General features: G+C 45.6%; 1 protein-coding gene across 1 annotated transcript in view; it reads right to left on the bottom strand.

Moving 5' to 3' along the window:
* LMF1 (lipase maturation factor 1) overlaps window positions 1–25857 on the bottom strand; it is a 180466-nt gene that overhangs the window by 24680 nt on the left and 129929 nt on the right. Inside the window, exon 7 of the mRNA XM_080354157.1 lies at window positions 15–198. Coding sequence (XP_080210283.1) covers window positions 15–198 — 184 coding nt within the window. The remainder of the gene's footprint in view (window positions 1–14; window positions 199–25857) is intronic.

The following is a 25857-nucleotide window of genomic DNA, read 5'->3' as shown; positions in this document are numbered from 1 at the left end:
TGGGAATAACTCACCGTACTGCGGGGGCAGCTGCTCCCCGGCTGCCTCCTGCAGCTGCATCTGCACCACCCGCTCCTTCACCGCCCCTCGCCGCGAGCTGAAGAGGAACCCCAGGCTGGCGTCGTCGAAGCAGGCGATGCTGGGCACCATGGTCAGCCAGTTCAGGAAGCTCAGGTTGCCACTTATGATCAGAAGCACCTAAAAGGGGAAAAGGCAGCAGAGGGTGTTGCATCGGCTTAAATAACAACAGAAAAGCGCAGTGAAGGAAACGCCGGATGGATTTTCAGCACCCTGGCACATACTTTGCTGATTTTTCCATGATTGCAAGGGTGACGGCAAACCTTTCCCTCCCTGCAGCCCAAATGCACCCCACTGGTTTGCAACGTGAGCGCGGCCCTCGCTTTCAGCCGGGGTATAGTGTGACTTGATTTCCATAGAGCTCCCGGTTTGGCCCCCAGGGAACCGTCCGCTTCCTGCTTATACCGACGTATCTGTGACAGCAAAACTCCTGAAACCCTTCAGGAGGAAATATTGCAACTTTTAATTAAAGAGTAGCATTAAATATACAAGTGTGCATTTTTAAGAGGCTTTTTTATTTTTAATTTTAGCTTTTATTGGCTACTTAGGAGAATGTCTTGCACGTGTAAGGCAGAGAAAGTGGAAAAAGCTGTAAGCCTTTGGAGGAGTCCCCATAAATCTGTACAGACTGGGAAAGGCTTTTTGTAGGCACGCATTATTCTTCGTCTTACTCTTCAAATGACTTAAAAAAATACAAGGAACCTTCTTGCCATTCTCCAGCAAGTCCTAATGAGCATCAGGTGTTCATCTTTGGGTGCTGCCTGTTTAGCCTTGGTCATGAATCACATCTTCACAGCATGTGGCTTCATTTTGCAGGTGTAAGACGTCACCTCCTCGCCGTGCTCACACGTCAGCCATGGGGACAGCAAAGGCAACCCCCCCACAAGGTACGTGCCAAACCTTTCATTAGAGCTTCCTATAAACCCAAGTGCACAGAGCAACTTCTGCTTCATCACGAGCGTTTTTTAATTCGTGCTTTTCTAGCCTAAATTTATTCAAGCCCAGTCTATACTTATTCATTTCTAAGCCAGTACTTTACCTGTTCATAGACTCCTCTGTTTATTTGTACGGTTACATCCCTCCTCCGCTTTTCTAATTTAAACCACACCGAGCCGCTCGCTGTCCCATCCCCGGGGATGCCCTGCCCGCCGCTCCCAGCAGCCGTGCCCTCGACCACACGAGGCTCCATCAATCTTGCTGGGTGCTGACAAGGGCCGTACGGAGGATATCAGATGGGTCTCCCCAGGAACTCGTACAGCCACGCTAACATTTCTCATGCTCAACCGGACCGACCCCTCCCGCTGTGTTTCAACGCCACATTTATCTTCTCCACCGAGGTGTCACGTTAGTGCTTGCCAGCCTGTGCGTACAACTCCCTCTGCACATAAGCAATTTCCAAATACGCAGTTCCCAGCATCACACGGACATCTCTGCTCCACCGTGCATCACCCTATGTGTCACACAACCTGATTTCATCCCATCTGCACGTTAACCTTTGGAAAATATATAAAGGGTGAGTGTCAGGAGGATGGAGCCAGGCTCTTCTCGGTGACAACCAATGATAGGACAATGGGTAATGGGTTCAAACTGGAACACAAGAGGTTCCACTTAAATTTGAGAAGAAACTTTTTCTCAGTGAGGGTGGCAGAGCCTGGCCCAGGCTGCCCAGGGAGGTTGTGGAGTCTCCTTCTCTGCAGACATTCCAACCCGCCTAGACACCTTCCTGTGTAACCTCATCTGGGTGTTCCTGCTCTGGTGGGGGATTGGACTGGATGAGCTTTTGAGGTCCCTTCCAACCCCTGACATTCTGTGATTCTGTGAAGGCAGGAGCACGGGCTGCGCTGACACCACCGACGGCCTCAAAAACCCATTGCTTTGCTTTCACACACAACCTGGGTTTTCACCAAAAGCATCTAATTGCTCTGCGTTTCACCCGACACCAAACTGCTGCCAGCTCAGCCCTGCTGACACCAAGACTTGCCCCAGGTGCAGAACTGACGTTGTGAACTTGCTTCAGAACCAGCCAAACGTGTCACATGAAGCCAACCCTGGGGTGGTGGCCATGAAGACACATCTGGGTTTCCCCAGGGCCTCCCAGCAGCCGTCACAAAGGAACCTGCTAGGAGAGATTTAGTGTTGGCATAAAACAATCCATGGGGATCCATGCACACAAAGACAAGAAGAGAAAAGCAGTTGATGACTGTTGGGGACTATTTGAGTTTTGAGGCTGATTTGGATTCTTGCACCATTAGGATTTAGCTGTAATTAACAAGCTGTTCCTCAGACACGTTAAAACAAAAAAGGTGGGAAAAAGGAAAGAAAATAAAGTAATCTCACCATCTTATCCATAAAAAATGAAGGTTATAAAGCTGACTTAATGTATTACATTTATTTTTCAGCCTTCAGATCAGCTAATGAGAACCTCCCCATCTTCCAGCTACATTGAAAGCTGTAACTTTGAATGGCACCACCATTATTTTATTTAAAGAACACATCTCCATTCACACAGCTGAACTTCCATGAACTGTTTACTCACAATTTTAGTGCATGTGGTCAAGGAGACTTTCAAGACAGTGCAAGATTTGATTTGCCAAAACAGACAATGAAAAAAAAGTACATCTAAACATACCAGAAAAAGTTAGATCAAAATTAAGATGTATTACAGCTGTGTCACAGGCCGAGAGAGAAAGAATTGTGGCACCTAATTCTTATTTCAACGATGCTCTCTGGGGATATCGCCCTGAAGAAACTCACTTAAGATCACCTACAGAGTCTTGAGGCAGAACCTGAAATAGGACCCAAATCCTCCCATTAAAAATCCAATTTCTTAATGACAAGTCCCCCTTGAAATACCTGCATATCCAAATGCTGCTCCTCAGACTCTCCCTGTGGTGTATCCTGGAGTGTCCCCATCCCGTGTGTCCCCATCCCTGAACAGCCCCACTGTGCTGCTCGCTCTCCCACCACGGCTCTTGAAGACTAGAGGTGCTCTCCCAAAACACCATTCCATGATGCAAACATCAAAGACACACACAGATTGCAGTCTGAGGGCTTGCAGCCAGTGTTCTGTTAAAAAGATGTGTGTTTTGTCATTAAAAACGACATCAAACAAACGTTAAACACATGTAATTTCATATTTTATAGGATCGGCACAATGTTTTAAACAATATGGTGATTTGCAAGCTACAATTTTCAAAACCCCTGGCAAGACTCTTCATTAACAGTGAGAAAATCCTAAAAAAAATGAGAGATCTGAACTACTACAATAAATAACTGAAGTCCTAACTATTACTTAGTTAAAAAAATAATTACTTATTTATCCTGAGTTGGATAATTATCTAGCATTATGAGGGGAAAAAAGTATTTAAATCTGAATTACACACACATGTTAAGTCGTTGAACATAACGTGTTGTACTCCAGGTTTGGAGCTCCCCCTTTGACCTGAACATCATTTAGTTCAATGCATATTAATGAGCCTGTATTCATTAACACACTTCTCACTTAGCTACTTTGTTAGGAAACTCTGATCCTTTTCTGACATGATTTGCCTTGTGCAACTCCACTAATATTAAGCAAATAATCCTGCAATTTGCCACTTGTGCCGAGGCTCGTTTTACAGCTTCGTATGGAGCGACTGGGTGGTCCAAGGGAACTTTTTTTTTCAGTAGTGATTCACCTCTCTTTATTGCTTGGAAGTCAGAAGCAAGATATCTTATTTCCACCAACCCTTAAAAATCAGGGGATTCAAAAATAATACAAGTTTGGCATTTGCTGGTCTGTGGGTGGAATCACGAACCTGCCACATTTTTAACTTATTCTGACTGAGTCTCGATGTTCCCATCAGCTGCTGCTGCCTGGGCACCGGGACCAGGTTTAAACACAGGTTAATATTAAACCCAGCCCAAGGGGGGCTGAGCACCGTGAACCCCTCAGCATTGCAAAAACAAACCTCAAAGACTTGGAAGACAATTAACAGGAAAACAGATAATTATTTAAACATGCTGATGGAGGCTGCCCTAGGAAATGGTTTGATGGTCATTTTTAGCATGAGGTGTAAAGTTATTTGGTTGATGTGTCCGGGAGCATTAAGGGTGAAGCTTCGTCAGCTCAGCAACCAGAAGAAGAGTTTGTTGAACACATGCCTCAGTAATTTCAGGCTGGACACGAAGAAGAAATTGTTGCCCCTTTGGATGGTGAGAGCCTGGCCCAGGTTGGCCAGAGAGGTGGTGGATGAACCATCCCTGGAGACATCCCAGGCCAGGCTGGACGGGGCTCTGAGCAACCTGAGCTGGTGAAGATGTCCCTGCTCATGGCAGGGGGGGCACTGGGGGAGCTGGGAAGGTCCCTTCAACCCAAACCATTCTGTGATTCCATGATTTCAGCCTTTGCACCATGCCAGACTCGGCCGTTCTGTGGTCGTACCACAATCACAACCATCCACACCTTGATATCTCCACCCTCCAAACCTCCGCTGCGGTAGATGGGCTGTTCCCTCCCTACTTTGGTCTTGATTTCTGTTTACTGAGTGTCTTTCTCTTGCTGGACAATATTTAAATGCATAATTATAACAAACAGATGGTATCAACCCCTGTGGTGATTTTTAAGAATTTTTTATTAAAGCACAGTATTAATCATGGTAATTGGGTAGGAACTTTAAGGTTATAAAACTACAGCATGTCTAATGAGCGAGCTCCTTATAGGAGGAACTGAGGTTTTTAATCTAATAATGTCAGTTTTATGGATTATGACTAGAGTTTTATGAAGTGTGATATGAAATACTGTGGATTCATGGCTCTCACTGGATTAATTTGGAAAAGTAGTTTTCCTGGTTCTAGGCCCAAAAACAATTATTCCTTACATTTCTGTCCCCTATGCTGTTACCAAACCCCTCTGTCAGAAAATGGGCACCTACACCCATAACTTTTTTACAGGTTAGACTTCTTTGTTTGGCTGGTTTATATATTTTTTAAATCGCAGATTGTTATAAACATACAGTAGGTAGGAGAAGCTCATATTCTGTGTAGCAGACTCTATATTTGTCCAGAAGGAACAACAACGGGCTGTAAACTCTTAAACAAGGTCTGGGGTTGGCTGGAGCTTGCAGGCTCCATCCGAGCGCGGGGACATGGTCACCAGGCTGTTGGAACTTTCTGGTATTAAGCCATTGGCACAGAAAAGCCAAAATTGGGGTGCCTGGAAGAACTATAATTTATTTTAAGAGAAAACCATAGGAGCAGAGGGCTGGAAGAGACCTCAAGAAGCTGTCCAGTCTCTACCTGCACCGCAGTGTTTGTCCAAACTCTTCCTAGAAGCCTTGTTGAGTCATGGAGCCAGGTCCTTGGCCTTCCCTGGGGTATCTGCTTCACCATCAAAAAATTATTCCTAATAATTCCCAACTCTTCCTTGACCATATTTAATCCCATGACCCATTCTCTGCTCCCTGGCATTAAAGTCTACACTTCTATCTACAATAGTATTTCACAGAGGCGAAAACTCTTCGTCCATTGCCCCTTGCCTATCGGTAATGTTCTCGTTTGGATTAAATGATTCGAGTTGGTCCAGCCCTGCCTTGTGAATCCAGTCTCTAGATCTCTGCTTATTCTCACTGCCCTCTGGATTTTCTCCAGCTGGGACATCTCCTTCCTGAAGGGAATGCCCAGACCTGAGCCACAGCTTTAGCTCTGGCCTTCCCAGCGGCAGAGAGGAGGAAGCATTCATGTATTTGGAGTACAAATAATTATATATTCCAGTAGGACGTTTGCCATTCCTGCAACAGTGTAGCCCTGCCGACTCGACCACATCGCCAAGATTCTTCTGAATTCTCATCGTGTGTGCCAATGTCTTTCACCTGAGCGTGGTCTTCTAATATTAGACATAATTAACAAAAACCCTGAACATCCCCAGATAGAGCTCGGGGAAACCCGTCGATAAATCCTTCCCTCTGACACTGAGCCATTGATAACCGCTGAATAGACTTTCCAACCCGTTTTGTCTGCCGGACAGTATTTCCTACTTCTTACAGACCCTGTTCTCTTGGGTTGTTTATGAGTTTTTATGTGAAACGGTTTCAAAAGCCTCAGTAAAAGCATATATTGTTTATGCTCTATTCATGCGCCCTGTTTTGTCAATGAAGGAAAGAAGACTGCTTTTACACGGGCTGCAAAACCACGGCAGCTGTAGTTATTCCCCTTGTTTTTTGGAGGTATTTAGAAATGGTCTGTTTCATCATTTTTTCCCCACTATTTTTCCAGTAATGACTCTGTAATGTCCTGGCTCTTCCTTTTTTCTGCCTTTAGAGGGCAGGTACGTTATTAGTTCTTCTCCATTCTCTCATTACTTCACCTATGTTCTATGAATTCTCAAGGACAATCACTAACGCTGACAGGATTTCAACAAGCAGCTCTTTAACAGCCCGAGGATAGATTTCCTTAGGCTCAGATGATTTGAAAAGATCTGACTTAGCTCAGTGCTCTCCAGCTCTCCCCTGCTTGCGGCTGAGGTCATCCTGCATTGTTACTGGTATTAATTATACCGACAGCCATGTGAGATGTGACTTTTTAGTGATGACTGTTACAGAAAAGGCACTAATCATTTCAAGATAAAACACGGTCCAAATTCATCAACTAAGAAAAAAAATAGGATGTAGGAAAAACAAAAGTAAACCTCCTTCCCTACACACAAAATAAACAAGCGCTTACTCAGCCTGTGCTAGTCAAAGCTGGAAAAAAAAGAGCCCAGCTCATCTGTGATGTGTCAAAACTGGGGAGGGCCTGGGTCCCATGTGGATCTTCTCATCGCAGATCCCCAGGTGATCAGCTCAGATGATGGGGACAGCAAGGACCCATCCTCCTGACTGAGCTGCTGCTGGATCTCCAGAACTTAAGAATGATCCTCAATGGACTGTGCATGTCACCAAGGAAAGGGGAAATCTGTCCTTTAAACTGGATTTTATGGATCCTTATGGAGGAGGAGATGTGAGGAGGAGCGCAAGTCTGCACCCAAGAATGCCTGTGCCATGCTCTCTGGAGCTACCAGGGAGAGCGGTGGCATTTGGGACCGGCAGGACCATCTGGTCCCCATCCCTTTCCATCCCATCCCACACATCCACCAGAGCTTTCGGGCAAAAGCTCTGCAGGCTGCTCGGCTCCCCATGGGAACCAGAGAGAAGGGGAGTCTGGAAATGACCCAGCCAGGCCATGCCTTTGAGCAGAGGGAGACGCATTGGAACAGGCTGCCCAGGGCAGTGGTGGAGTCACCATCCCTGGAGGGGCTGAACAGACACGGAGATGAGGTTCTCAGGGACATGGGGTAGTCGTGGACCTGGCAGTGTTGGGTTAATGGTTGGACCCAATGATCTTAACAGTCTTTTCCAACCAAAACAGTTCTATGATTCTATGAAATCCAGGTGGTATGGGTGACACCAAGGGAAAGGGAGATCTGCCATCACCCATGTCAGCCTGTTTGCCTGGTCCCCCCAGCATCACTCCTCGCTTCTCTGCTGCCTTATTCTCTTTCTGGTTCTCCTCTGGGCAGCCAGGCTGGGCAATGGGCTGGTGGCCACACGTTGGTGCCACTGGAATTGAAACCACAAGTGCTACCAGCTGCGTTGGGGACATTTCATCACCCACAGCCTCTGTGCCATCTGTGCCTGGGATGGATGTTTAGAAAGAAAATATCAGCGTTCTCCGAACAGGCAAACGTTGCTTTGGTTTTGGTGAAGGTATTAACTCCGCTCTTCTGAAACCTGCGGCCCCACCGTCAAAGAATCTCCTACTCTTAGGATGAGCCGAAACTCATAACATGAAAAGTTGGCCCTTCCTGTAAGAGACAGGAAGGGCAAGCCTCAAAAGCCAAATTTGATTTTCATGTGCCTCCAGTTACTTGCGTACCATGAAAACATAGCCTCCCACAAAGAAAAACAGGCTATCATTCTCCCATCTGGTTTCGGTTTGAAAAATACTTATATATGTAGTTTTTCCCAAAAGTTATTGCAGGCACGGGTAAAAAATTCCCATTAAATGACAACAGCAAGAACGTTTAATTTTCCCTTATTATTAATTTCATCTCTTGTTAACTTCTTGATTCAATATTTGCACGAGGATTTAACCTCTGCTTTGCAGAGCTATTTAGTGCAGAAAATAACCACCTCTGTCCACTTGCTCTGTTTTAGATAGCGGATAAAATGGTTTCGGGAATCTCACAGAAATTCAGAAATCTATTGGAAGTATCAGGAGGAAAAGGAGCAAAGTCAGTTGTGCCAGTGAGACAAGAAAGAAGAACGCGGCTTGACTTGGGTTTACTTTTGGATGCTCAGTGAATAAGGCGATCTCAACTTAATTGACATTACAAAACAGCCCAGGAGAGAAAGCAAAGCCCCTCTCTCCATCCCTTACCTGCTGGGTTTCCAAAAGCACCTACCGAGCTCACTGGGAATAATGCAAAGTCAGGAAACAGCCCAAATTTGGTATCCAAAATATGATTTCATAGGCTAAGGCTGAATATTTCCTTCCCACAAGATGACAGGAAAGAACCCACATGTTATTACCACATTTAATACAGAAATAAGAAAATAATAAACGTTGAGACGTCCCTCGCACCACTGCACACACAAGCTGCGCAACTCTAGTTAGTGGGGGGTCACTCAGACATGACCCAAGATACGCAAATTATTCATTTAGAGTGAGAGGAATTAGCGAGAATCCAATACATTTTATAATTCACGTGCTATATACAGATTTTTGTTTGCCTGAGTGGCTAAGGCTGGGGATTGAAGAACTGTGTTAAAAAGCACCCATATAAAAAGCACAGGTCAGTACTTAAAATATTTATAAATAGTTACAATCGCTCTCGAACTTATTAATGTAGAATGGAAATATTGAGGAATGAAATAACTATTGAGGAATAAAATAACCATAGGCTCACAAACACAATCGTGCAGCAATCTGAACTCAAATTTGTTCTTGAACTGGGTCAGATTTTGACATACTACAAATTGCACTGTAAGGCTTCTGCAATCCCTGGTCTAAGTACCTGGTCTAAAGTTACAAACAGAACTGTGCTAAAGCAACAGGGAACCAAACCCTTTCCATTCCTGTTATACACCCAACATTTGTTCTTGATCTAAACGTGAAGCAATATAAATGTCTCACTCCATACCCATTTTTAATTTGTAGCTATATGAACCACCTACTGTAGTTCCCACAGATTAAGGGATTTGACTGCGGAGCATTTCTATGGATAAGCACAACTTCCAGATTTTCAATGGAAAAAAATTTAAAGAGAAGCAAGAGAGTGAAAGAGAAGTTATTATATATTTATATATGTATATATATAAATATAATATATACACAGACATAAATCTCACACTCCAGCCATCCACCTGACCTCCAGCAATGAGTAGTCAGGAGAAATACAGTGCCAAAAGAGTTAAAATTTACTTTCTTTAATTTATCAGGTAGCCCAAGACGTTGCATAAAGTATTCCAACTCCAGGAACTTCTATACGTTTAACTCAATTACCAAAGTATTGTGTGTGAATTTAGGATCTGTTGCCCGTTTTGGGTCTGAAACCCAACTGGGTCCCTCCTGTCCTGCTCCTGCAGAGCCAAGAAGTGTCTGCAAATTACTGACTTTGACACATTTATTCTGTTCTGCAGCTTTGTTATGTAAAACACCTCTTGTTATGTTACGTAAAATACCTCTTGGTACTGCTTTGTCCATTCGCTCTTTTGCTAGAGGCTGCAGCGTTCCGCATTAATGTATTACAGGCTAAATAACTGCCCAAGGACTGTTTATGTTTTATGTAAGTGTTGGACCAATATAAAATTGAGAGAATAATTTTACAGCAGGAAGGAATTTTTTGCTACTCTGCTCTGAATTATCAAAATCTTCCCAGCTCTGATGGTAAAGTTTCCTCCTAAAGAGAGAAGCTGTCACAAAGATGCTTAATGGCAGAAACCTTTCAACACCTTATTTACTTTTTTACTGAAGGCCAAAGAGCATTTCCATGGACCAGCAAATCTCAAGGAGCTTTTCAGCAGCATCCTACATTAGAAGACCAATTTCAGATAATTTGTCCCTAATTTTACTCCAATTTGTTCCAAAAAGTTGATTTTAGTGGCATGCCGCCTGGATGAGGATGCTGTTTAAGGTGAGGAAGGCAAGACCAAGTGCTCCATCCAAGTCTGGGTCGTAGAGTTTCTCCATGGAGAATAAGTCAGCACATGGGAAGAACGCGGCAAATGAGCGAGGGAGACCCTCTCTACAGACCCTGAGCTTTTGCTGCTAACCCAAACCAGCTCTGGGAACACCCTTGAGGCACCAAACCCTACCCATTAGCAGAAGACTTGGCAGGTCCCCACCAAAACTCCTGTCACCATCAGGAGGACATGGACGGGAACAGGCAGAGCTACCGGAGTCAACTGCTCCGTTGGTTCCTACCAGCACGAGATCAGGATCTGGCCCCAGTTCAGTCCCGAGAAAACCATATTAGCCTGTTATTACGTGGCCTTGAGTGCACTTTGAAACAGGATTGGAAAACAAGATCCTGATTACTCACGGCCATAAAAGAGACCATGGAACTTTCTAAGGGAGAAGCAGGATGCAGAAGATCTCAGCCCAAACTCCAAGTCAGGTTGTTACACCGAGGGCACCGCTGCCCTCCCCAGCACCCCCGAGGAGCAGCGACATCCCACTGAGCTCCAAACGTGCTGTTTGCAAAATGCTTTAGATCCATTCACAGGATAGGAGTGCGGTGGAAAACCAGAGCATTGTTCCTTCAGAGCATGCCTGGGTTTCTTTACTCGGCGCGAGCGTAGCGCTCGTTCTGATTAGCTCATTTCATCAATAAAGTCAAACAGCACATTAAAAAATTTCTACATCTATTAACGGTCCAAGCATTTCACTAACCAGCTCCATCCCGCTCATTAAAAACACTTTTATAGCAAACGCAGAGCTCAAGTCCAGCAGAAACACTCTGCTCAGAGGTATCTCCAGATGGGTTATATTGGAAGAACCCCACACCACGCGCTCTGGAGGGACACTTGGCTCTGCCCTCCATTTGCCTCCTCCATTGGCAGAACAGGTTGCAAAAGGTTTTTTCCAACCATAATTTGTAGATTTATCAAAATATTACACGGGCCAGCCCCAGCTCTGAGCACCTTCCCCCAGAATCAGTTCCCATGCACGATGCTTGAAGACCATCATTCTGGCTTGTCGGCCATCAAATCTGAGCTTACAGAGGTGACTCACAAGTGGGATATCCATCCTGCGGCTGATTATTTTCTTCTTGCAGTAACAGGAACAGGGTCAGGCTACGAACTTATCGAGCACCCGCTCTGCCCCCGTGCACAGCCCCAAACCACAGAACATCCCCAGCTCCCAACCCCTGTGGCCATGGGCAGCTCCAGCCAGACACAAGATAGGGCACATCAATGGCAAATAAGCTAAAAGCAGTTACCTCTCTGTAAAAAATGATAAATTGTTGTTCTTTCCTTGTTAGCACAGCAGTGAGTTCTCAGAGTGCCCCAGCAGCGTGTTTCCCAACGAGCTCTTGCCTGTTTTAGTTAACAACCAACAGCTGGTTTGTAATATAAAAATCAGCTTTCTACCAAAAAGCGATTGAAGAATGCACCCGTGAAAAGCTGTTCCACAGCTTCCTTTCAAGCTGGTTTCAAATCTGATCTAGACACCTGGCAAATAGCATTACAGCTTTAAAAAATAATCCTAAATATAACCATCTTTTTTGGACGGCACTAGTTGGACTGGGCAATACTTGCCTAGTCAAGTTGTTCCGGGAGCATTTTGCTGCAGGGTTTTATTTTCCCTCTCTGCTGAGGTCTGCTACATACTCGGGTATGAAGACATCATAAGAAAAATTCCAACATGGCAATTCATCACGAAGTGTCATAGTTTTCCATAAGGTGCAAATTTAAGGTTATAAAACTGTCAAAAACCTAAGCGGTTACACGGGCTGCTTGTGCTGTTGGCTGGACACGCTTCTGGAAGCGGTCGCAGACAAATTCAGTCTGCGGGTCACACTGAAGATGTCATGGAGCAGAGCAGCAGGGATGAAGAACCCATCCCTCGGCATCCCCAGCACCCCAGGTTTCCCCAAAGGCACCCGGGTTTTGGGCACGGCAGGTTCCAAACCCCTGCTTTGACTTGTGAGTTGGTCAAACTGCAGAGCTCACATTTACCTTTTCTGTTTCAGAACGAGCATCACCTCCAAATAACGTACAGGAAAAGTATTCAGCAAAAGCATTTTTTCACCCTAGCAGACGTAATCTTTGTTTGAGGTCTGCCTTGTTTTAATTGCAATTGTTGACAACTGGGTTGTCAACAGACACAAATCAAGAACTCGCTCACCAAAACAGAGAACTCCGCAGTAATAAATGCTAGATGATTATTGAGTTATCAATAATAAAGTAGAACAGTATTAAGATTAGAAAATGAAAGCCATTTCTCCAGAATACCCTTTTCTCTACTAATTAGGACATTCTTCACTGAGCGACATGTGGGTTCAAAATTCCCCCTGCAAGAAATGATGTGAATTAAACCCTGCTCGCTCAACTCCTGGATCAGCCTGAAGTCACATGGAACTGTTTATATTCCTTGATTGAAGGAATGCTAAAATAGTTCTGGTGAAAACATGTCAATTCCCTTTCCAAACACAGTCATGGCAAGCTTCTTCGAAATTCACTTTTTCTACACTATTTAGATGCATCTAACAATTGCCAATATAAAAGCAAACCCCATTAGAGAAGGAGAACACAGCAGATAAAAATTTGTTCTGATAGCGAATTTTTTGAAGAGCATCCACCCAGGTCTTGGCACAATTTGGATTAAATTGGTATTAAAGACAGAATACGGGGAAAACAATGTTCTTTGGAATAAATGTGGACGGGCAGGCTGAGTACTTCAAATCTCAGACAGCCCTGGCATAGGGAAATGGGATCTGTGTTACGAATTTCTTTCAAAACAATTCAAAAGCAAGGTTTTGGTTCGACCAGTTGCGGAGACACAGTAGCCAGCTGCAAAGGTTGGATCAAGACTCGGCTCCCCAGATTCACTGGCATTTCAACCCCGACACAGATTCAAACTCGTCTTTTCCTTTTCAAACTAAAAGGAAAGGACAGAACCACATCCGCAAGCAGAAGGAAAACGCAAGGAAAACGTAAAGGGGATGTCACATCTGATCAGCTTGACACTACGGTGGAAAACATCGGTGGCTTCTCTGATTTATATCTTTCTGCAGCTACTTTCTTTGCCTCATTAAAGTCCATAATTTCAGTAACTCTAAGCTCTTAGCAACATCTGCAGTAAAATATTTAGCTTGGGTTGGCTACTTAGTGTCACTGGAAGCCAAGGTTGGGTGTATTTCAAACTCCAGGATGACCTGGATTTTTCCACCACACCAACCTCTCGCAGCACGTTCGGAGCTAATCCAGGGACAGGAGCCGCGGCTTTTCAATAGAAAACAGTTGTGGCGTGAAAACTCACCGAGAAAAACTAATCTGGTGCCTTATTTGGGGCTGGTCACCATTTGATTTTAATAAAGCAAGCTTGCAAAAGCCTCAGGGATAAGAAATGAAGTACTGAATGTAAAAATGTTAGTGGAAATGATATGTTTAATTAAAAAATAAGAGGAGAAACATGAAGAAAGTGCAGAACGGTCACCGCGCCTTAACATCTCTGTTGGCAAAATGAAGATAGTGATGACGAGCCCTCGCAGGTCGCTCCCCGCTGTGCTTACCCACAGTGATTCCCTCCACTGTCACAGAAAATGGGTTGAGAATTGTGACAAATATATGATGTAAGCAGCCAACACGCTGACACATTCCACCGCACATTTAAAATACGATTCGAAATGCCCAACCGGTAGACATAAAGCCTTTGTTAAATTTTCCAAGGCCAAAAGAAGAAGGAAAAAAAAGGCATTTTACTTACATCCCAGATGGTAGCTTAGCAATCCCCCAAGCTGTCAGTGGCAAGGACTTAAATAAACAGCAAATGAAATGTACATTGGGCAAAACCAGATACACTTAAGAAAACACAAAACGTGTTAAAGAACACATTTTTATGCTGCCATCTGCAGTGGTTTCTTTTCAGTGCCGGGGCACCCTGCTTGTAATTTAGGTTACAATGGCAATGAGGTGTAAATTATGAAATGATTAAAAAAAAAAAAGAAGGAGAAATTTCAACTCTTTCCCTGCCCGAGTTATTCCTTCTACACAAAACCAAATCACGGTGGGACGGAGCCCAGGGAGGACGTGAAGGGCCCAGGAGAACGAGGATGCTCAGGGTTCCTCCAGCCTGATTCTATGATCAAGCCAGATTTTCTTCTCTACTAATATTAAAAGCATTTTATCCAGCCTCACCGGGGAGCTTTTATTTTGCCTGTGCATCCGTGTGCACATCTATTTGCCTACAGAAAACTGCAATCAATAAATCTCCAACACACCAACTGGTTGCATCCATTTAGCACTAGACACTAATGCAAATATTTAAAGGAAGCTCAAGCCCGGTATTTAGGTTTGCAGAGGAAGACAGAAAAGATAAATTGCTCTGAAGGGACATATGCAAAAGAATAAATTCTGTACCACTTATCTAACAGGTAGCTGTCTGCATGCATGGCATAGTACGGATTCAAAAGCTGCCTCGGTAGCCTGTCTCCTACAGGGAGCTTTGAAGATCTCAACCATGAAGAGGTTAGTGCGGTGGCTATTTCCTGGTAGTATCGAACCGCTTTTCCCAGCACGGATTTGGCCCGTGGCAGATGGGATCACGTGAAATGCAGATCCCGGAGGATGCTGGAGAGGAAGCAGCAAATGCCACCCACTTGCAAGGTCACAGCTGCAAGGAGATCCCTGCTCGCGCTGATCGCTTACATATGAGATGAACCTTGGAAGAGGAATGAAAATATATGTATATCAGGATATTCCAGGAAGGGCTGTCACTGCACAGCCTTAGTGCTGGAGGAGAAAGGCTGCAAGAAGCCCCTGCATTGACAAGAACCCAATGGCAGCTGTGTTGTTATCAAGAAGAGATGCACTCTTGGCAAAAAAGCTGCTTCAGGTTTTCCAGCTCAGAATAATCTCTAGCAGAGGATGAAATATAGCTGCCTGTCCATGAGTAAGTTCCTACAATCCAAAGCGAGCGTGTGACTCATTCAACAAAAACCAAGTGTATCCACATCAGCTTTGGGGCTGATTTTAAAAGGTTACTCATTATTCACCAGCAAATTGGATTTGTCAACAGATGGAGTGAGCAAAAACTCAGTATTGCCTGGTTCTGGGATTCAAGCAGCCTCATCTAGCAAAGGGGAATAATGAGTTTCCCTGAGACAGGTGACAGCCAGCACGACATTAAAACAGAAGAGGGAGAACAAGACACAGAGCAGAAGAGCCCAGAACTTGCCTGGCACTGGCCAGTGCTGCTGCGGCAGCATTTGAAACAGCAGCGACTAGAAAGAGCCGGGATATGAACATTCCCAGGCTCCTGCATGCCAGCACAGAGCTGGGAAAAGATACAGCAAGCTTGGAAAAGGTGCAGAGAGCTGGGATAAGATGCAGAGAGTTGGGAAAAGATGCAGAGAGCTGGGATAAGATGCAGAGAGTTGGGAAAAGATGCAAAGAGTTGGGAAAAGGTGCAGGAAGCTGGGATAAGATGCAGAGAGCTGGGAAAAGATGCAGAGAGTTGGGAAAAGATGGAGAGAGTTGGGAAAAGATGTAGAGGGTTGGGATAAGATGCAGAGGGCTTTGTTGGTCCAGTTTTTCTGCACCGCCAACATCGTGATGAGCATTTTGGCACTGGGGCTGCGTGCGAACGGCTGGTGCCAGGTTGGAGCAGCATGGGACCGTGAACAGGAGGAATCGTGCTTTGTGAACTCACATGTGCTGGAGGGGTCCAGCAAGGAGAGTCTGGTCCACAGCCCTGGGGGGTCCTGGCTTGGGTGGGCATTGACATCCCAGACCTCCATGCTATGGACTTCAGTCCGACATTGTTACGGGTAGTTTTGGTATGGCTTTGTAGTTTAATTTCTTCTGACAGTGAGAAGGAACCCTTAAGGTTTCTGTAAACCAAACTGTTTACAAGCGAGTGCCAAACCGAGAGCCGGGTCCAATGTGGCCTGCGAGCAGCCAGCCCCACCACTGCAAAATTACACGATGGAGCGCAGAACGTGCCACAAGGCATTAATCTCTCAACGCACAATTTTAGCCTTGAAATCTCTGCGTGATAGATACATGAGCAGCTCAGACACGACTGAGGGAAGTTTAACGAAGCAGCAAATTACAGCTCTGCCCAGGATTTTCCACTCGAGACACCACATAGGTATTTCCCAGTACTCATGCATTGGCAATTGTGGTCAGAGCAGCTCCTTGCTGGCGTCTTGTGGTGGCACCATTGCTGTCATGGTGTTGGTAGTCATGGGTCCCTGGGCCACATTAGGGGACTGTCACCAGAAAACAGACGAGTGGTGCCGGCCCAACACAACAAAGGGTATTTGCATGGACACAGCGAGCTCCAAAGGAGCCCTTTGGTACCTGCTTGGAGGCATCTGGTGGGTAAACCCTCAGGGTTCCCTGTTTTGACCTTGCCCTGGACAAGGAATGGTCTTTAGTCAGTGAGCTCATGAATGTTCATGATCAAATCATGAACATCTAGGACTTATCTCATGCTTTGCTTTCAGGATCTCCATGGGCTTTCCAAACTCAAGAGAGGACAGATGGCAAGAAGAGCAGCCGTGTGACACAGCACCTATGGAGACCAGAGCAGAGCCACCTGGACACACCTCAGCCACCGCTCTGCAGCAACCTCAGCTTTGGAAGACAATTAAGCTGCAGCTTAAGGAACACCAGATCCATTCCTGATCTGATCCACTCACAAATCCCTCTGCATCCGCAAAGACAGTTGCTTTCTCTAAGTTACTCTATTTTAAATAAAAGTTCAGATTATTCTGGCTGTTGTGGACAGCATGGAGGTTTGTGCCAGTACTGCAAGGGAGGAAAATCACCATGGGGAGAGAAGCAGCGGGACCACCACGTACGTCCCTGAGGCCTCCTCTGACCAGAGCATCTCCACCCAGAGCACCGACGGCCCAGCAGCCGAGGAAAACCACGACAAGGACTCTTATCACAGCGCTGGATGTGCGGAGTATTTCATTTGGCGCTCTTGGGAGTTCTCATAATCTCTTCCTTTATGATTAATATTAAACAAGTCATATTCCTCATGGAATTTCCTAACTCTGTCTGTTTATATTTTTCTCTACATCATAGTTAATATTTTACGATTGCCTCTCTCTTTTTTTCTCTTTTATTTCACATTCATATGTTTTTCCTCATTTTATAAATTAGGTTTCTTGTTTAGTAGTCATGACAACATCTGACTTTGGTGGTTACACCACAGCCTGGGGCTTTCTTTTTCTTTTTCTTTTCTCCCCCCAAGCTGGCTTAGAAAAAATATCCTTCAAATAAATAGAAGGATAAAATGAAAGGGGCAAGTTCGGTACTGACTCCTCCTACTTTCCCTCCAATGACCCACTTCAACGAGACTTCCCAGCATGGTGGGTGAGGACTCATTTGGCTTTAATCCTGCAAAGTCTTATCCACTTAGTTAACTTCAGTGGGAATACTCAGAGCACATAAGTGAAGCACATATGTAAGTCTTTAAAACCTTGAGGCCTACGCCTGAAAGGCAGAAAGCAAAAAGCTGGAGTTGCATTTTCCTTCTGAGTGTCAGTCTTTGCACAACAGGGTTGGGGTGCTGTGAGGATGGGGTGACAGCGATGAGATGCTGTAGTTCAACATTACCTTCTGACCAGGGACCACATGGACGACCATCCACAGCTCCTGCACAGCCACCTGGTGGCTTTGGCATCTCTTTCTTCCTCTGGACTCTCAACATTATATTTGTGTCTTTTAGGATGCTGGTTACCAGTAGCTTAGAGAGAATTCAGGCTTAAGAAAAAATAGGAGTGTATTTTATTTTAGACTTCTCTCACGAGCACAGTAAATGGCAATGGGTTACGGATCTGTGTTTACCCATGGCAAGAGACAACTGAAATTCCACGGTGTGTTTTATATACTGAACGTAAAATACCATTTACATAGATGGCCAGCCACACTGAAAGTAATGCTGAAGTGAGAGGAGGCAACAAGGAAGGGGAAAAGCTGGAATTTAACAAAGGCAGATGAACCTTTAATACGGCAGAACCTCTGGGAGCCCTGAGACACTGAGTCCAGATGTTCAGAGGTCGCTGTAACCTGACTCCAAGAAGGAAGAGGATGTATTTCTTAAAATTCCCTGTTGTGCTTTAATTTACTGCAGTCTTGCAGAGGACGCATGTGGTGATCGCAGGTGGAGTTTCAGATTGACCATAAACATGAAGTTGGGGGCAAAAGACTTGAGCCGTTTCAGGTTTGGCTGCCAAGACGGTTGAGGTACAGATTTCCATGAAAACATCTCCCTCGCCTTCGCCTGCGCTCCAGTAATGGGGACCAGAGCAAAAACCTCCAGCAGAGACACTGAAGCACCAACAGCCCCTTTCACTGATGGCAACCCGGGCAGAGGCTGGATGGAGGTTGTCCAGCTGATGGCCCCTTCTTTGCTGGGTGGAGAAGGGGAAGGAGGAAGCAAAACAGAATGGACAGCAACATTCTGAAGCCCCATTTCTTATCTGTGGTCACATTTCTTCTAACTAGGGCCAGGAAAATGATCTCTGTAGTTCTTCAGGACCCCACTGTCTGCCCCTGAACACTTTGTCGGGAGGAAAGTAAAATATTGGCCCCATAGTGTCTCTGGCACCATGCCATCTGCTCACTGAATCACAGGGATGGGGCTGATTTGGATGGGTTTCGGAATGCCCCCCCTCTCAATCCTGACCCTTTTCCCTTGGCTTCGCGCCCTCTGAGGTTTCTGGACCACAGTAACGATCAGTGTTTGATTAGGAGAACTGGCAGATTTGCCACTGTTGCTACAGAGGGATTTGTGTGGGGATTAGAACTGATTTTCAAGGGCTGGCTATGGAATAAATGACATTATTGATGCAATAAAAGCAATCCCTGTCCCTTTCCCATTTCCACTCCCGCCATTCCCAAGCCCGATCCAAACAAACGATGCAATGTGATTTGTTTTTTCCAGAGGAAATTCTTAAATCTATATTGACCATGTCCTGATTTTTCTACTGCCCTTGTGCTTCTGCATTTCTCCACAGCACCTCAGCAGGTGCTCTCAAGTAAACCATGATGTAGATGAGAAATGATTGCCCTTCCTTCTCTCCCAACCTGTTCCATGCTATAGAAAAGCAGAGTTCAGCAAATCCCTCCCCTCCTGAACCTCTTACTTTGCTCTGGAGGAAGGGACCTGAGCTTTCATAATTCAACCTCTTCCAAGACCCACCATCTCCTCAAGGAAGGAGGATGCAGCTGAAGGAGACACAGAGGAAAACTCTCACCTTGAATGTAACCAGCCTCAGGGATGCTGGTGCAGGGCAGCGCAGAGCCAAGCATCCAGGCAAATATTAGCAAAAGACACTGGAAAATGGTTAAAAATGGTTCCTGCAGAGGAAATGGTTATGGTAAGGATGAAAATAAATCCATCAGTCTCTTGTTACCAGAAAAAGATAAGTCCTACACAGAAACAACCAGTAATCTGTGCCTGCCAGGGACCACCCAATACTTCAGGCTCTGGAAAACCAGGTGGATAAGAACTGCTGTGCATCCCAGGGGGTGCTGAGGAGAATACCTGAGGATATGGGTGAGGGATCAACTCAATTCCTGTGGCTCACACCCGAAATAGGAGCAGACGAATGGAAAACGCATCGCTGTGAAACATTTGCATGCTGCAGAGACCATTTGGTGCGGGAGGGTTTGGTTCCTCATTTCATCTGCTCATTTTCATGGCTTCACTGGTTCCAAAGGCCCCACCAACCCCGACTGCCGTGCTACACAAGCTGTAACCTGGTACCAGTCATTCCTACGCTGCTCTAAGGATTTACCACTTATTTTGTGAGCATTTCTGTTCAACTTTCTCCATGCCCCCACAGCATCACCTTACAAACAGGATTTGTGCAACTCGGAGACCTGTAGATGTTTCCTCTAACACCAGCATGTGTTCAGTAAGGATGTGTTTCAGACAGGGGAACCAGCTTTTCAAGCTTTTTGAAGGTTCAGAGCCTTGGAGCTTTATTAGCTGAATGAATCAGCTGCATGGCTACCAAAAAGCCTCTGGGGTTTTCTCTTTCATCTCTTCTCTCATCAGCATAAGTCACGAGAAGTGCCAATGCGATGAGTAGCGAACGTTGTTTTAGGCCACTTGCTTTCTCAGCCTTTGCAAAACTGGCACTGATCTAGGGTTTCTCTCTGCCTGCAAGTTTTTCTAATTAAAGTCGGGTGTAAATTTAAAGCGCCATATCTCTTCCTGAATAGCTCCACATGTGGACACCAAGCCCAGACCAACCCTGTGTTGTGCCTCTTTAGCTTAACCCATCTTCAAAGTGGGTTGTGTATGTGTGAAACGAGCAGTTAATCGAGAACACCTCCCGCAGACAGACAAACTGCCAGGATGCTCCTGGGAGAGATGCAGCTAAAACGCAAGAGTCCCTTGGAGGGAAGTAAAAGAAGTGAGACCTCATGCTACAAACACTGACCTGGAACAAGGTATATTGAGGCTTGATGCTCAGCCACCGACTCAGCTTCTATTAGCAAGCAAGAGCCATTACCCTCTGCAAGATGCAACATTACCCCAAGGAAAGGAAAGGTGAGACGTGGGGTTTGCAAACCGTTCTCCAGGTGAGGATAATCACAGACCATCATGCAGCATCTCCATCCCACGTGTGGGCGGACACGCACCCCGGGAAGAGCCAGGTACCGCTGCCTGTGTCCAAGTGCAACATCCCGGCCAGCGCCGCAAACAAACCACAGCTGCTCCAAGAGTCCCTCGCGCTAATCGGCAAGTTCTCTGAGTCACCAGCTCCAAAAAACCCCCCCGTTTTTATAGGAAGATGAAAGTAATGAGTGACACAGGTTTCCTGTGATTTCTAGCTGTTGCATCACCGAAGAGATAATGTCCTTGGCGGTGCCTGGGGAATCTGATGATACAGCTGTGTAAACTGCGTGTGGGCTAAAGTATCTGAGGGCTGCATCCTCATCCCAACACTTCCAAAGCCAAATAAAATCTCTCTGGAGGCAGCATCATTACAAAGAAACATTAAACCCAGCAACTCGGCTCAGAACTAGAAAATGAGTTATTTTCATCAAAGCGGGATGCTACAAAATCCATCTTCACCTCTAGCACTAAGCAGCCCGGACACCAAATTCCACAGCTTTGTGTCTACCCTGCAATTACATGGGATTTATTAGAGTGGCTTTTATTATTCAATCTTTGTGCAAGGGATAGTGGTAAAACACCTCTGATCTGTAGGTAAGTTTTATGAATGTACACGCAGCTGACACAAGATGTGGTTAAATCCAACGATCCACATGCATAAAAGATGCACTAATTTAACTTGACAGCAAATCACTTACTGAAATACGCAAATTAATTAAAAAACCTGAGCTGATCACCTGGGAGGACAGCAGGTACCAGCTGGGCACACAGGTACCTCCCAATTAACTTGGAGTCACGTTGATGGCACCAAATGAAGGTCTGGCCCATCAGCTGGTATCACAGCCATTAACTGCAGCAAAATCGTCCCTCGCTCCAAGAACATCGCACCAAAGGTCACATCTCAGTCCCAGCCCCTTCCACTCCTCAAACGGGCATGTTCTGTCTTCACATACCTATATCTGACACCACTAAATGATTCTCTTCATAATACATGTATTATAAACTCCCTTTTAAAAAAACCTCATACTCTGCCATCTGTTTCCAGTTAGGCTGTTCTGATTCCTTCTTTCTTTTTTTTTGAAATTGAATATAAAATATTACTTAAAGGTCCCAAAATCTAGGTGGTGGCGGGAGAGAAACCAAAATCCAAATAGCAACACCACCATCACCCTGCCTAAAAGCCAAGACTTGGTGAGCGCCAAGGGCTGGGAAGATGCAATGTGCCCAGTTCAGATCAGGAACAAGGTACAGAAAACATTATTAAACTTGGAAGAACTTTACCATCATTTCAAGCCATTCCACTGAAAATGGATAAATCTACAGCTTCAATGGACATTTGACACGTATTTGCAGGCGAGTCCTTTGGCTTGGGTAACATTAACAGATCATAATGGTTTTAGATCGCTTTGGTAGCTACACCTAAACATAAATAAATAATCATCACTGGAAAGACGGTAACAGCACATGTTCAGGATCATGTCATTGGCTTCAGTAACATCTCCAGTTTATAGCTGGTCTGGCTCTTATCAGACAGAATGTTTTATACCTACACTTATACATACATGCAATCACATGTGCAACACATACTTTATCTCCCATCCTCGCCTGGACCCAAATGCTGCAGCGCAGCACCGAGCGCATCACATCTGGAGAGCGCAGATGTTCTGAAGCTCCCGCAGCCCTGCCAACTCATATCGTTTCACTGACAACATCGTCGGAATAGATTTTTCTCTTTGAGCCCAAGCACCTGGGAACTCTGCTAGAGCACTGCAGACACAAAGGCTCTGGATCGCAGAGAAATGTTTAAAATCAAACGCAAAATTAAAACAGGGGAAGAAAAAGAAATAATAATAATAAAAAAATCCTGCCCCAGAGCCGAGGAGCCTGAACTCTCCACAACGTGTTCCCTTGGCAAGGGAAGGACCACATGTGGTGGATCTCAGCCATGTCATTTAATACGGTTCTGGAAGGTGTTCGCGCAGTGTGGAGAGCGGTGTGAAGCCTACGCCGAGCGGCACAGAAAACGAGACCTGAGAGCACCCTGGAAGGCTGTAACATGGAAGAAACACCACAGGCAGCCAGAATTGGTCGCATTTTCATTACACTTAGAGCAAATCTTCCAATTTGGGGATCTAACTTGTGATCTTTGAACGTCAGTGCTTAGCAATACACCCAAAGACACGAGGCCAACAGAGCCAACCTGGTCCTTGGGTCTCCCTGGCTTGGCCATGGCAGTTACTGTGACATGGAGACAACACCAACCATGGCCACCCTGACACACGTGGCACCTTCCAGCACGAACCTGACACTCGGTTGGAGCTCCCCGCTCTGGCCTAGCTCCCTCCGCTCCTGCCACCGTCTCCATTTGCCATCTGAGCAAACCCACGCTGCTTGGAAGCCAACCCAGGGCTCCTGGAATGGCCAAAGTCCTCCTGGCCCCAAAACCAAGAGCCCCAAGTCAACAGTGAAAATTAATACGGACCTTCCTGCCATGTTTTCACAGCCACGGCAGCGCTCTGCATCCTGGGGGCCATCCGTGCAAATCTTGGGTGTAAAATCTCGCTCTCAGGTTTAATAGGCAAAACCGCTATTGGTAGCAAAGGTGAGATGACACATCCCCAGCTGGGGACATCTCAACAAGGTGCCTGCGAGCCACCGCTAAACCCAGCACATTTCAAGTCAGACAACCAAACGCAGAGGCACCAAAAATCAAAGTCTGACAGTGTCCCAAATAACCACATTTTCTTTTCAATTCTTTTAAAGAAAACAACAACCCGCAAAGCCAAGGCTGTGGGATCCCTCCAGAGCCTCTCGTGTGCCAGCAGGATGACTGATGGTAAATCACGGCAGCTCGGGGCTCGGCACAGGCTGCTGCCAGGCGGCTCCGCCTGCTGGAGTCACCCACGGTCCCCCTTCCAATTAATCAGGTTCCCATACTGATTAACAGCATGATTCATGTCTCTCGTTAGGCGCATTCTGTAACAAACAAGGCTGTATTTCAAGGCCGCTGGCTTAATGGTTAAAATAAATACCTTCCAAATTTCTATTTTCAAGTAGCTGAACCTTTTCCACCTTTACAACTAATTCAGACTTCCTTCAAATTATTTTTCTAAGTAATATAACAATTTGTTTTTCATTAGAGCTTGTCAAAGCCGGACTTCGGTTTATTTTGAGAGAAACCAGCACTCTCCAGAAACTGTTTAGTACAATTCGAATGACGCCCAAAGGGGTTATTGCAGCCACAATCAAAATAGAGTTTACAGCACTGGCTAGGGGTGACACTTTATTTAATGATTAAAAAAAAAGAGAGAGAGAAAAAAAACCCCAGCCCCCTGAATCAGAAGCTAATTAAATGCACTCCTATGGCTAACAGTAAGTGTTTCCAAGTCACTCCAACTACTGCAGAATGCAAGAACTTAACTTGTTGCTAACTAATACCAGACACCATTATACGAGCAGCGTTATTTACTGATTTGGGGTGGTATGTGCTGGTTTCTCGTGTCTGGCACAGCAGCCTGGCCTTGCAGCAGATACGATCGAGCGGGATGTGAAATCAAATATAGAGGCGATTAAACAGTTTGAGTTCTGCCTGCTTAAGTTGGATTTTGGGAGGGCGTATCGCTCGGTATTTAATTTAAGGTGGCTTAAACGTAACAGCAAATCTACCCTGTAACTCTTTTGATTTCACAAGCATCCAAGTCCAAAGCAGATTTTTAAACAATTCAGCTGCAAAACTATTTTCCACCGGACCTTTCCTCTCCTAGCACCAAACTCATGTTTTGCTGTTCATTTTCCTGGGATGTTCTCTGTTATTTTTTTTTTTTTCCCTAAACCACAACAAAATCAACAAAATTTGGACTTTTGTGAAGGCTGAATCTCCTCTTTGTTTTCGGGGGGGAAAGGCTGCCCGGCCCGAGCAGCGAACACCCACTCGCTCGCACCCTCCTGGGGATGCTGCTCGGGGGACCACGGGCCCTGCATCCCACCCTATGGGGGTCCACAAGTGAAATCAGGGGCTGGCCTGGGGATATCACCTGGAGGAATATTGTCTGCAGCCTCTTTTATGGTTTTAAGAGCAGTCGCTGTGTGGATCTTTATGGGAGAAGTGCAAACACACACCTGAATTTTCTGGCTGCTGCCTCCCGGCAGCCCCGGGGTGGCTCCTATGGCAAATCGGTAGCGGATTTATTCTCATGTGCAACGTGTTCATAAGGTAACAACACTACTCTGCATCAATAAAGAAAAAACAACTACTTGAGTAGTGCAAATGTCCTGTAGGTGCATAATTAAAGCAGAAATGAAGGGCTTGATTCCTCTGCCACAAGCCTGGGAGTTGTGTAACCCTGATAATCCTCCTAGAGACACATCTGATTTACACCAGCGTTAAGAAAAAGAACAAAACCGAGCTCATATCTGACAAGTGAAAACAAACACTGGATTCAGACGCTTTCTGCAGGGAAGGGGGGAGCTGTTTAATTTTTGTTCCTTCTCGCTGGGCTGCTGCTGTGACCTCTGCTACCTCCTAAGTCAGCAACACAATATGTTGCAGCTGTGGCACTGCAGCAGCATGATTTAATTTGCGTGTGTGTGGCTGGAAGGGCAGCTCATCCCTCCAACGTCTCGTGGCATAGCAGGAGTGGTGGGAGCCGGAGGGAAAGTCCCCCTTCGCCTCCCATGCACAGCTCTGGAGAGGAGATGGGAAAGGGATCGATGAGAGGAAAACATCCATTTTCATCAACGTTTTTAGGAGGTTGGGGTTTGTCCAAGCCAAGGAAAAAAAAAGGCAGAAAATATGTATCGATGCAACAACTGTTTTCTGCTTAAAAAAAGAAAAAAAGAAGAGGAAACTGACTTTTCTGCCCACTGTCCCACGTGTTCCCGGCCCTTCAGCAGCTCAGAAAGCGGCTGTGTCCCCATGCAGCTCCTTGGCCAGACCCCGGGAGCTCTCAGGAG

The sequence above is a fragment of the Nesoenas mayeri genome (genome assembly GCF_963082525.1).
Source record: "Nesoenas mayeri genome assembly, chromosome: 15".
Classification (NCBI taxonomy): domain Eukaryota; kingdom Metazoa; phylum Chordata; class Aves; order Columbiformes; family Columbidae; genus Nesoenas; species Nesoenas mayeri.
Note: the sequence above shows the minus strand (reverse complement) of the source record. Positions and strands in the feature narration are given on the sequence as shown.